The 13,100-nt window shown below is 38.6% G+C and overlaps 1 protein-coding gene across 2 annotated transcripts in view; it reads right to left on the bottom strand.

Moving 5' to 3' along the window:
* The window catches only part of LOC149303161 (tetratricopeptide repeat protein 7A-like), a 121,660-nt gene that overhangs the window by 70,919 nt on the left and 37,641 nt on the right, over positions 1-13,100 (bottom strand). For both annotated transcript variants that reach the window (XM_089481493.1, XM_089481492.1), the window contains one exon: positions 2,598-2,702. In XM_089481493.1, coding sequence (XP_089337619.1) covers positions 2,598-2,702 — 105 coding nt within the window. The remainder of the gene's footprint in view (positions 1-2,597; positions 2,703-13,100) is intronic.

The raw sequence follows: 13,100 nt of genomic DNA, 5'->3' as shown, positions 1-13,100 counted from the left end.
CTGATAAGAAGTGGTTACTAGTTTACCAATTTTTTAAGAAAAACTTTGTTTAAGGGAAGGTTTCACTTAATAAATATCTGGTCCAAGCCAGCCCATACTGAAGTGCTACTTAACCCTTCCGAAGGCATTAAGACTATAGGCAGGGAGTGTGAACATGTTGTGTTCTATAAGGAGTATGTATACACAATGTGTGATGCTCACCATGTCATCCTGTAATAATACGTAGGGCTGGAGGCTATGCTAGTTGCAGTTTTCGCAGTAAGTAGCAGTTAGTGTTGAGCTTTGTTTCCCTGCCTGTCGTTTCATTTGAATTTGTTGTTTGCAAGGATGATAGCAACAGCTTCCACTTACTGGCACTGCTTTTGTTGGCACAAAAAAAAAGTCAGGAGACTTATGTTTGTTACATTTTGAAATGTTACTGTTGGTTAAAGAAGACTTCATTTTACTGGACGATATTCCCAAAAAGTGAAACAACATAAAAGTAACATAAAAGTCATTGGTGGCAGGAAGAGAGAGAGTCTCTGTTCGCAGTTGTACAGCGCATTGTGTATAATACTGGAGAGCACCTAGACGTTACGAATATATATATATATATATATATATATATATATATACACACACACATACATACATACACACACATATATATATACATACACACACACATATACATATATATATATATATATACACATGTATATATGTATGTAAGGTTGACATCAGGTTTCCTGAATGGGTTAAAGGTGCAGTCATATCTACCTATTTTTCATCACACACAGGGATCATATATGATGAAGGCTCATATATATCCCATATAAAGGAACAGGCATACAAAATAATAAGTTGACTGTTCCGTTAAAATGTTGCTGTAATTAGACTTGGAATCGCCACACATGGATTTATTGCTTTCAAATGTACATCTGTTTGCCTGTCACACAAAGGGAAGAAGAGCAAGTCATGCCTGTGACAAGGGCTGTGCTAAGCTAACCAAACTAACGGAGCTAAGAATAATTGTGATGCCTGGAACACGTTCAACAATGCTCCTTCTGAACCTAGCTTGTATAAACATGACAAGTAGTCATTTGTTGTATAAATGCAGCCAAACGTTGTGGAAAATGTGAATGTATCACTAATTACATGCATCCAAATTATAGTTTGTATCTAATAATCTTAGGACACAACGTTAGCCACATATCAAATGATTTACAAAAAATAGAAATGCAATCTATAAACACAATGAAACTTGTCTCAGAAGGAGGGAGAATTAGGAATTTTTTAAAGGGGTAGACTAATGCCCCATACAGCCCCAGCAGATGAAAGAAAAAACTGATCTGCCCAACAGAGATTTTTTTTTAAGAGTCCTGTCTTGTTTGCCTGCTGGCTTTTATGGAGTAAACTGTCAACAAGCAAAATGTAGATCTATATCCAGGAATTCCCATTTTTTGGGGATGTATTACTTTATGAACACAATGCTTCCATCATTTTTGTATACGTCCCTGAATCCCTTTTAGGCATCAAGATAAAACATTTTGCTATCAAAAAAGTATTTAGCAATGATGTCATCATAAAAATCCACACAAGCCAATATTGGGGTGAAAACAACAAACAAGGATCCAGTCTGTGCTCCTGATGAAGATGATGAGCCACAGTGGATTGAGTTCTGGTCTTCTCCCCTACTCCACTCCAGCCAGAAGGCCTGGATGTAGGGTCTTTGGCTCCCCTTGCTTGCAGTGCTTGGGTCCTTCCTGGATAGGATTGGTCATTGGACAACCTAGGCAAATGCCCTTTGGGGTGATGGAAGATGGCGCCGGTCACGTACTTTTACTGCCGCTAGTACTGCAGTTCTGCTCCTTTAATGTACGGCTGCAAGCTGGATACACACAGCCGCATGCTGCGAAAGTGTAAGAGCACATTGTGTGGCCACAACACATCATTTATCGCACGCAGGCCTTAAAGTGCCAGGGTTCATATAAAAACATCTGCTTATAAAACACCTCCAGGTTTCATTTAAATAATCTGGTCAGGTTGATTCATTGGGATTTAAATATCTACTGAGTCATTGCCTTCTGAGCACCTTATGAAGAGCTCAATGATTGTTTATATCATGAGTGATGCACAATATGAGCTGGATCCACAGCTGGTTCAATGCTTCATGTTAATCATGCATTATGTGGCTTTTCCATGTAACGCACTCTAACCTGTAGATAGATGCACCCTGATATGTCATTTTGGATTAAAATGCCATTGTGTGGGATACCCTTCCCAATTAGCAAAACATGAATCAATTAAGCACTGCTCATTATGCTAGTTTTAAGGCTGCTTTCATTCTGAATCAAAGATTGCTCTCATTAAAATTCTGGACTACAACAAGAAAAAAACATCAACAACAACAGGAACTTGAGAGAATGAGGCTGCAACACTTGCCTAATTAGTCATCAGAAGCTGTATTCTGATCAACAAATTTCTTCCATTGCATTACATTTGTATTATTTGAACTGAATTGAATTATATCTACATAAATACTGTATATATATATATATATATCTGCTGTGTTTCCTTCACTGTATATTTGATGTAAGTTACATTAGCCTACTCACCCAATACAGTGGTCCAATGCAGACTTTGGCACCAAGCAGAAGAACTGTTGTATCGGTAGGACGCAGCTTAGAACATTCCTTCAGCACCGAAACCGCATAGGCATACTGCAGAAACAAATGTGGACATGCTGGGATTTCATAAATGGTTCAAAACACCAACAAAATGCCAACAAGTATTATTTCCTTAAGTCTAATTTATTACCCTCAAAATTGCAAAAATGTAGCTGTTTGAGCAGCTGCTTGACTAGACCCAGGAAACAAAGTCGGTTAGTATTGAATGGCGTAAGGATTATTGGTTTGATTAGATAATGTAACCCGCATGCTTTTTTCCCCAAGAGTGTTGGAGAATATGGTAAATATTCATCCCTTCGTCTTCATCCAACTCTCAGCTCATGCCTTCACTTTGTGCGGTACATTGCCAAACACGGAAACACCGGGGACTGTCCAAGGAGCAAGCATTTCAAGAGACACAATAAAACCAAACTGTAAAGCGATCACCATAGAAGACAATGGAAAACTTTTAGTTTTAGAGTAGGAATTCTTTATCACTTTCCGACCAAAAATCAATTTTGTCAACAAAGCAGGAAATTCTTGCCTTTATATAATACTTCATATAAAATATGGTTTCCCGCATTATGTAGCTCAGCAGAGACACAGTCTCACATGGTCCTTTTGGTGGCTATTTTGTTACATGATCTCATAGTGATATATATATCTGTATTTATATTAATTAAGCACTAACAGGGGTACTTAACAGTTTATAATGTTTATTGGGATATAAAAGGCATGGGTGCATTAAGAAAGGTCATTGCTCTGTAGATCCTCTTGTGTCATTTCAATTAGCACCATCGGTAACTCCAATAACTCCAGCAACTTGGGAGTCGTATTGGTCGTAGCATGTGTCTATCACTTTAGGTATGGCAGTCAATCTTCAGGACCCAAATAGAAATGCTGGGGGGTAGGCTGAGGGGTTTATGTCGCCAGATATGAAAATATATTCAGTTAGATTAGAAACATAGGATCTGACGGCAGATAAGAACCATTCGAACCATCTAGTCTGCCTGTCCTTCCTGATGTACTCTGAAGACCACAACCTTAATCAGTCCTTGTGTTAGACTTAGAAGTGCCACCCTGCACCGATACAGGCAAGAACTGTATATCTTTAACATGATGTTTATCTAGGAGGTAGAAGAAGCTGATTTTGTTTTAAAAAATGAAAACCTTTTAAAAATGTTTTCTTTTTCAACAACTTATACTCTTAATTACACAGTTACTTTATGCTCTAAGGCTCTTTATAGCACTGTGTTCTCCATAGTGCAATGCAAACAGCTGGAGAATCAGAAGAGGTATCATCATCTGAATGATTCATGCTCATCCAGCATAATGGATGGGCCTCATGTTCACTCCATTGTAAGCTGAAATTAAAGAAGGTAATTGTCTCTGCATGAAAGGCAGCCGAAAGTAGGGGATAACTTAATGACACACAGATAAAGTGGTCAATTAGAAAAAAAAACAGGCAGAAATCTTAGCTGATGTTTTTGTTTATTCTTTGTAACTGTTACTTGCATTCATTAAATATGCACGGACTTGCCCCAGTTCTTCATAATCCTTCAAAGAAAAAATGTTCCAGATAAAATTAGTGGATACGTTTCTTTTACAAATATGAAATGCAAATGTTAACATTCATACAACGGCAGAGTTAATTTTATTTAACCAGAGCACTCATTTATAGAATAATAATAAGTACTTATTTTGCTAATTTTTTCTTCTTGATGGTTTCAAGGGCCTGCTTTTTATAAGATCCAGGCCATCAGGTACAGGTTTTTTAGAAGGTATCATTAACGGCCTGTTTCATCTTGTTTAACCACTTTTACAATTGTTTTTTCACCCCACTGTTACATGTGGCTCGCCTTGTGGTTTATTATGTAGTTGCTTATTGGTAAAGTGGATTTTGGCTGGCAGGTTCTTCTACTGGCGTTCTCATCCATATATCTTTGAAACCCTATAACACTCATAAATCTCTTATTTATCAGCAGATATGGAGATCTTCTTTCCCATTACCACACTGAGCTGAGTTATTGCAATAATAATGAAGTCCTGTTTATCTAATGATGTATATCTACCCTTTCTTCAATAGACTTTCATTAGTCAAAAGGTCCTGATGGGTGATTAAGACTGTTGCATTCTATTGTTTGCTAGGCAAATACACCAAGTTCTTCTGCCTTGTGCAAAATGTGGCAGAACAAATACTTAGCGAATATACAGATGCCAAAACACGGCTTTCTGTGAAAACTATCCTTGTTTTGAAACAGAAAATGACAATGTTTTTAAAGAGCTGTTTTAAGTGATACTGGACAAAAAACCCCGAAACTTCCCTTTTAACCCCTTCAGTCCCGGAGGTTTTTGGTATCTCACATTTTGCCATTTATTTTTACCATATGCTGGTTTCATTAAGATTTCCCTTTTCCATGTTGGATGAACCCACACAAATTACACATCTTTTTTTCAGAATAAATAGGGCTTTCATTTGAAACCATAGAAACATGGAAATAATAAGAGTGCTAGTATGTAAAAAACCTGAACAAAACAAAATCTTTTTGCAATTTTCTTAAAATGGATCCTACACTTTAGGTATCCCTATGTTCAGCAAACATCCCCTATTTACAGGGACAGACCCTGCAGGGGATATCCTGTCCTTCTGTAACCTTTCGGTTGACGTAACCAGTGACATCTTCTGCAAGGGAATGCCCGATCACTTGATCGGGCATTCTTTATGTATTGGATTAACGGAGCTCATGCCAGCAGCCATTACAAATGATCAATCAGCAATCCAGGTTGTCAAAAGACAGCTTGATCTCCAGTTTAGGGGAAGGGTATGTCAAAAAGGGCTTTTAAGCACAGTTTTTTAGCCTGTACTTGTATGTCCCTAGGGAACTGGAGGTTAACCATAGTGGATAGTCAATCCATAAGTCTAAACATCTTACCTATAACAGTTAAAGACAATATTGAGCTACAAGAGGTTTGTTGCAAATACACTTAACACATTAATATATTACATAGGGCTTTTTGGTCTTTTGTCTATATTTTTATAGTAAAGGAGTCACTTGTTTAGACAAGCCATCAAAGTAGAACATTGTTAACTGGAATTTCCAGTTAACAGAAAAATGTATGTATCCATGAAGGCACAAGCATTCCAAAACTTTGAATTTGGGCCAGCTGATGCCTTCTGCTGTTTGTAAAGAAAAATATAAAAAAAACCTCTATGAACATCATATAATCCCATCATGAAAACAACTAGACTGTGACCCGAACACTTATTTAACTGACCCAAACACATGCAGTCACTTCTTCACAGAAGAGGATTCTTGTGGTGCACTACTGACTATACAGTATATATATATATATATATACAGTATATTACATAGAGAAAAAAGAAACAGTGGGATTTCCCCGTTAAATGTCCATAGATTTTCTTACTAGCCTGATGCACTAGCGCAGAGGCTGTTTGCACTTTAAATATGTAAGTTTCTACTTATCCATATCAGATCTGTAATTTAAGAGATCTCACCAGGTCTTATTAAACCCTCATTCCCACCGATTTTTGTTAAAAGTTTTTGTATCTTAAACACAGCTCTGTGGCTGACATGCCGCAGAATAGTGTGCAGAACTGGCACTTGTTTGCAGTTTGAGCCAAAGGGCATAGTTTTGGCAAAAGCGGATAGATTGAGGGCATTTGGAAAAAAAGGAAAGTTATTTCTAGACACTGGGAGAATTATACGGAAACAAAGAGACTTTGTTGAACTGCGTGGTTTGCAAAAACATTTTAATCCCTCAGAAAAGCAAAATCTATATAAAAAAAATGGCTTACTCATCTACTGTCACAGTCAATGGGCCAATTTATTAATTTGAAGAGTGATTCTATCCATAAGGGAGTAACGGCTACATGATATATCCAACAGCGGATATCATGCTAGTGGAATAATGATATGTATAAAAGGAATTAGCAGTGATAACGAAATAATTAGAATATGATATTTGTGTTGCGGAAGTGGTATTGGATGTTGCAGGTAATTTTTTTCATCAAAATTCAGACAAATATTCGTACAAGAGAAGTGACCATTTTTTGGCTTGTTTTAGTTCACTGATCTGCTTTTTGATGTCATGGAAATATACATTACCATCACACTATACATTATACATTACCATCACACTATACACTATACATTACCATTCATTGAATTATGAAAACTTCTCTATGACCCAAACTCTTCAAAGGAGCCGTCAGTTTCTTGACATATCCGTTTCTTTATACTAAACATTGAAGTCCCGCAAGCTTAGCCATGATCTGTAGGGTGTTTCAGTGGCACAATAGCCGGCAGTAGGGTAGCGCGCCGTTGGGATGCACAGGTCCTGGCAAGCTGCTGCTAGGGGAGAAGGCATTCAGCGCATGCACTGCCATCCCGATGCCTGCGTGCTACGGCTACGTATAACCGAAAACTAGATCAGCTTCACTGAAAGAAGAGTATCAGTGAAGCGCGGAGTCTACTACTCTACTTCAATGAAGCCAGGAAAAAACGTATGTATTAAAAAATGGGGATAATTTCTTCAGTTGGTAATGTGCTTTAACTCCCATTACACACAGCCAAGATAGCTTCAGTTTGAAATACCTGGTGCAAAAGTAGCCTGACAATGTGAAAAATATCATGCAATTTTGCGCACGGTTATTTTAAAAAAAGGCAATAAATATTCCTTCTTGTCTTCCCCATGGCCCCGAGAGCTCCGCATGGTTTATTCGTTACAATTAAAAATAAAAAACCCTCTTGTTCTAAATTTAACAGTTCTTATAAAAGTCTTCTGAGAGATCGATTCATTTCCATTCTAACAATCCCAGAACCTTTTAATTTACAGCTCCATGTAAAAGTAATTATCTTCCGAGCACTGCGCCTTGGAGCATACCCGAGATTGCTGACCTTTGCAATCACATCCCTCGCCAAACTCAATGGTTAATATTTTAACTTCCCTTCCCCAATGATTCTATTTAAGGAGACATAAGGGACCTCTCCTCTCCCAAGGCTCCCGGCTGCCAGGGAAAGACAAATATTCGTATTCAGCGCTAGTCTCCTAGCAACTCATCTAAGCCTGAGCAAAGAAACTCGCAGAAGGGGGGAAAAAATAATGTCATAAACTTTGTGAGCTGTTGCAACAGAATGAGGTGCGTAGAATAATTGTATAGCTAGCATTCCCGCAATAACCCTTTCACGCCGTTCGCATTCTGGAATGATATCCCGTGCATATACAAAAATACATGGCTAATGAAAATGTAACATATTAAACCCAAAAAAAAGAATAGATCAAATCCCACACCTTGAAGCATTCAAAAATATATCGTCATTTAAGGTAAACCCAAGTATGGGTTTTAGAAGAGCCATAAATGGGAATGTAATTCAGTTTTCTTCTGAACCTTCTATAAAAACGAAGATGATCTTCCTTTGGCAAAGTAATTAAATATTGTACTATTTTAGGACACCTTGCCCCTCCAGGGCTTCATCTCCATGCCTACAAACCGCTCGGGTTCCGTCGGTTTTGGGCTGATTTGGGATACTTTTCCCATTTTCTTAGCACAGCAGAGAATAGGGAAATATAACACTTCTCAGGCACTTTAAACTGTGTTTTCTTTTAAATGGATCACTGCACACGTTTCTGGCCAATATTCTCACTAGAGTTTATAATCCTAGCAATGCCACCAGAAACCAGGAGGATAGAGAAATAACACTGCTAGGAACGACAGCCCTCCAAGACATTCCTCAAAGAGGAGGTTGGGTCCCGGCACGCACCCCCCCAACCCTGCTTGCCTTACATGAAGCGCCACCTAGTGGAACTCAGCTCCTGAACATTGTAAAGTGGCCACTTGGGAATTCCTTGGGCCGCTCAAGGGAGACCAGAGACCTGACCCACTATCCCCACTGCCAGCCAAAGCAGGACAGTGTGGCCCCTACGCGGGACAACGGCACAGTGCCCAAAAACCCGGACTATTGGTGGGAGGTGTGTGTCACGGATCAAACAAAAGCACATCTCCATCTTTCTTCAGTTCTCATTTCACAAAATATAAACAAGAAGCGAAGAGGTTTGCCAAACCCAATCCTATTTCAATGTATGAAATGTAATAAAGCAAGAAGGAAAGGGCTAAACACAAATCCCATGCTGATGTAAGCCTACGTAGTGCTTGTACCCTGCGTCTGTCAATCAGCATATGTGTCTGCAGATATTTGATTTAAACGTAAGGACTATTTTATCTCCGGAATGCGGAGGTCTCTGGTTAAAGGTGGTAGAGCTGGGGTATCCGTTAACTTCTGGTGCTGATGTTATTTCCACGCCTTACAAAGACATCCGGAAGTCATCGGCTGTCATGGAAGAGAAACAGTAAAGTAACAACAAGGATACCTATACTAATGTGATGTAATAATGTAATTATTCACGGTCTAGGAACAGGAAGATTGTTGCTCCCAGTATGGGCACCTGCAGGATTTTTGTAGCCCCCCTATATCCAATCTAAGGTTACCAGCTACTATTCCTGGCTCAACATCATGCGAGTTGCAGTCAAGAAAAGTTAGTGTTGTGTAGCATTCTGTTAGAGGGGAGTAAAAAAGGGGCATATGGGCTTGGAACCAAAATAGGACACTTGGTAGTTTTCCAGCAGTTGCGGTACATTTTGCACTAAATGTTCTGTTATTACTTTTCTCATGATGTCCAACCAACCAAATGGATGGCTGAGAATCATGAGATGTGCATTCCACTGCAGCTGCAGTGCCAATCCATAATAATATTTTTTTAAAAAACCTTTAGAACTCCAGTTGTATTCACTTCCCTATGATATCACACTTGGAAAACTGTGTCTTTGCCAATGCGGGTACTCTGTGTCTATGAAGGAGCAGCTACCATAGTGAAGGGGAGGAGTCCAGCTACAGAAAAAAAGAGCAGACCAGACCACTCTGAAAGAAGAGGGGTGTACAGATTTAAATAAAAGCTCTTTTGCCAACTATCAGGTATTTTTTCTGCCCTTATGTCTAGTTAACATACTCTAAACAGCCTACTATTTCTCGCTCTGCTGCAGCTGCTGTTCCAGTTGGCCTCTTTGAATTTCCAGGAAGGGGGGAGGGTTGGTTGCCCCCCTTGCCCCCGTTTGGACACCCATGGCTAACAGATTTATACATATTGTATTGATTTATTTAAAATGCTAAAAAATATTTTTTGCATTATTTTTTTTTAGATTTCAACATGTTGTATTGTGTAAGCTGGTGCAGCAGCAACTTCAAAGAAAAAATAAAAAAGTTCATATATTTTTGGCAGAAATTTACGACTACCTAACTAGGATAACGTGTCAGGCAGCTGCTGATATCCCATGGTGGCTTCTTTCTGGAAACGCATGCTTTGCTGGCATTACTTTTCAATGTCACATACTCCTTACTAATGATATGTTATTTGTAGCAAGACAGAAGGTTTTGGTGCAATAAAGATGGGACACAATGAGTCGAGTATACCCTGCCTATCCTATGGGGGTTGAGATTCCTGTATTAACCTGGATCACCTCAGCTGGAAGGTTGTTGCATATACTCACCACCCTCAGGTAACAGTAAAGGAACATGAGAAAGTAGCAAGCCCTAATGCCATCCAACGTTTGGGAGGTTGGTATGATATGAATGTTAATATAAGGCAGCCAGATAGGGTTTGGCTTGAGAAAAATGCTTTAGGAAGATATGAGACACCAGGGTAGAGGCGCCTTGGGTTGGGTTGGATGTCAGCAACATAGTGATGGTTCAAAAACTCAACAATTTGCTTCCCAAGAGAAGATGCATAGATGGAAGAAAGCAGTTTGAACAAGCTTGGCTTCCTATCAAGCTAGCATTGATATAATATATACATCTTATACACAAAGGGTCAAATTAACTCCTCTAGATTCTTGACATATTCATAATAAAAAGGTCATTGTATGCATAGAGAAAAGGGTAAAGCTCTCTTTTAGCCACATATATGTTTCTCTGACAATGCCCTTTAAAAATAGCAGTCTTTCACACAGGCTGGAGAGCATTGTGGGAAGGCTGGCTCGGTCCATACAAGCAGTCTTCAAACTTAGGATCCCAGGAAAAGGTGATTTAAGATGAAATTATATCAGCTGAGCCTAATTTTCCACGTAGAAATAAAAGGTACAAACGGGTTATATTCCTATCCTACATGTCAGGGCTGTATATTAGAGTGGATGCCCATTATAACAGGTTGCCTTAATAAAAACAATATGGACAGCAATAAGTTTAGTTATCAAACACTACAGTAATTAAGATCTACATGATGTAAATCTGAGTATAATGTGATGCAACTTGACACCAGGTCTAATCAGTATCAAAATATTTTAAAATCCATTTAAAAAAAAAAAGAAATGAATATCGTTATATAAAATAAAACCTTTTTATTGGACTAACAGGAATGATTACCTTTACACTACTAGACACAGCTACAAACAAATGTATAATACAAATTGAGGGCAGGAATGTTATCATCTGCCCTGGATATTAACTGAGCTCTTTGGCATGTTAAATAAACCTGACATTTTAGTTTTCCCTAAAAAGATTAAAAATCACATACAAATAATACAGAAATGTTTAAGAATTTTGAGCTTCTATGGCAACGACCTATTAGTGCCTGGATTTGTGTCACATGAAAATTAAGTATTCACTGAATTATAAATGAGGCGGCATTATACATGATTTAAGAATTATTTCTGGAAAGTATTTAATAATTCAACAGCACTAGGAACAATGCCTCTAATATTACATTTTCTTACAAAAATTGAGCTGAGCAAGTGGAACAGCAGCTTTAAAAAACGGGGTAAGAGAAAGACATAAGATCAGAGCTGGCAAATCTATATTACAAATAAATAAAAATCTCTCTCTATATATATAATCAGGCCTTAAGATATTCTGAATGCCTCGCTAACTTCTCCGCCTTCCGCCGTGTCCCTGTCTTTTTTCCACTTCTTCTTCTGTCTTTGTCCTCTTCTGCCCGTGTCTTCTGTCTTTGTCCGCTTCTGCCCGTGTCTTCTGTCTTTGTCTGCTTCTGCCTGTGTCTTCTGTCTTTGCTTCTCTGTGAACCAGGCCTCCCTGAACGCTTTTGCAAAAGGGTGGAGCCTCTGGGTCACACCCTCTCCCCCAATTGGAAGAACTTGAGAGAGGCTGTCACCGTGACTCCACTCTCTCGTGGGAATGCTCCGATAGGCCAGAATAATGCAAACAGATTTGCTGAGAAGGAAACATTTCGCTGTCTTCATTATTCTGGCCTATGAGTCACCGGGAAAGCCTCTTCCATGTTCCTCCCATCGCAGGAGAGGGTGTGCCCCGAGGCTCTGCCTTTTTGTAGAAGCACGCAGGAGGACTGGTTCACTGAGAAGCAGATGAAGACAGAAGACACGGGGAGAAACGGAAGAAGACAGAAGACACAGGAGAAACAGACAAAGACAGAAGACACAGGGAGATGCAAGAGAGGAAGCGAAGCAGTGGGAAAGAAGAAGGTAGGGTGACACAGAGAGAGTGAGAATGAATGAGAGAGCAAGATAGAGTGAGAGCGTGACTAAGAGTGAGTGAGAAAATACCGTTTACCTTCCAACTAATGTGTATTTATTTGTTGGGGTTTTTTTTTTAATTAAAGAGAGTGAGAATAAAGGACTCATTTATAAAGATAATAAGGAAGTCTGGAACAAAAAGCATAAATCCATTAAGCTCAACCTTTTCAAGACATCCCTAATTGCTCTGATCCTGATGAACACAGGGAAAAAAATCCTATGGAATGTACTATAAAACTTCATGCCTGTGAGGTCTCTAAACCCCACGGGAACACAGTAAACTCACAATACTTTCCCACCAGACATTCTGTACATAGGTTTATATATGGAATGATGCATTTTCCCACAATGAAAACATAAGCAAATACCTCTTTTGTTTAATTAACATGCAGTATTTCAATGCCGTGTTGAATAAATTCCTACATTTTTGTAGGAAGCAGAAGTTTGTAAAAGATTCAGCCTGTTAAAATATCGTTAATAAATGAGGTTTAGGTATCTTCCGGGGCCGGTTAGATTTCAATTATTATAAAAATTCTATTTTCATTGCTGTATTTTTGGAATGAAGTCATATAGCCTTGGCTGAACCGATACATTAGGTAGAGAGGGCCATGCTCTCAAGCTTACAATCTAAAGATTAAAAGGCTGAGGACTACAAGTGTTAAATTTTTAAGTTTTTAGTCATTTTTTCTACTTTACAATTAGGTGAATCAGTAGTTTCCCTGAAATGCCATCTAAAATTGAATTTAAAGGAGATTTTACACTTAGACAAAACATTAAAATGTACTCTATACTATGTTAAGTAGATGAACCTTTGAAAAGTCTTCACTGCAATGCATGCTGCTATGTTTATAATATTAGTAGACTGTAAATTCCTAGCTGTAACCTTGCCTGAG

Source organism: Sceloporus occidentalis, unplaced genomic scaffold, assembly GCF_023333645.1.
Source record: "Sceloporus occidentalis isolate IW3139 unplaced genomic scaffold, rSceOcc1.0.p SCAF_15, whole genome shotgun sequence".
NCBI classification, from domain to species: domain Eukaryota; kingdom Metazoa; phylum Chordata; class Lepidosauria; order Squamata; family Phrynosomatidae; genus Sceloporus; species Sceloporus occidentalis.
The sequence above is the reverse complement of the archived record's forward strand: the minus strand, read 5'-3'. Positions and strand labels throughout refer to the sequence as shown.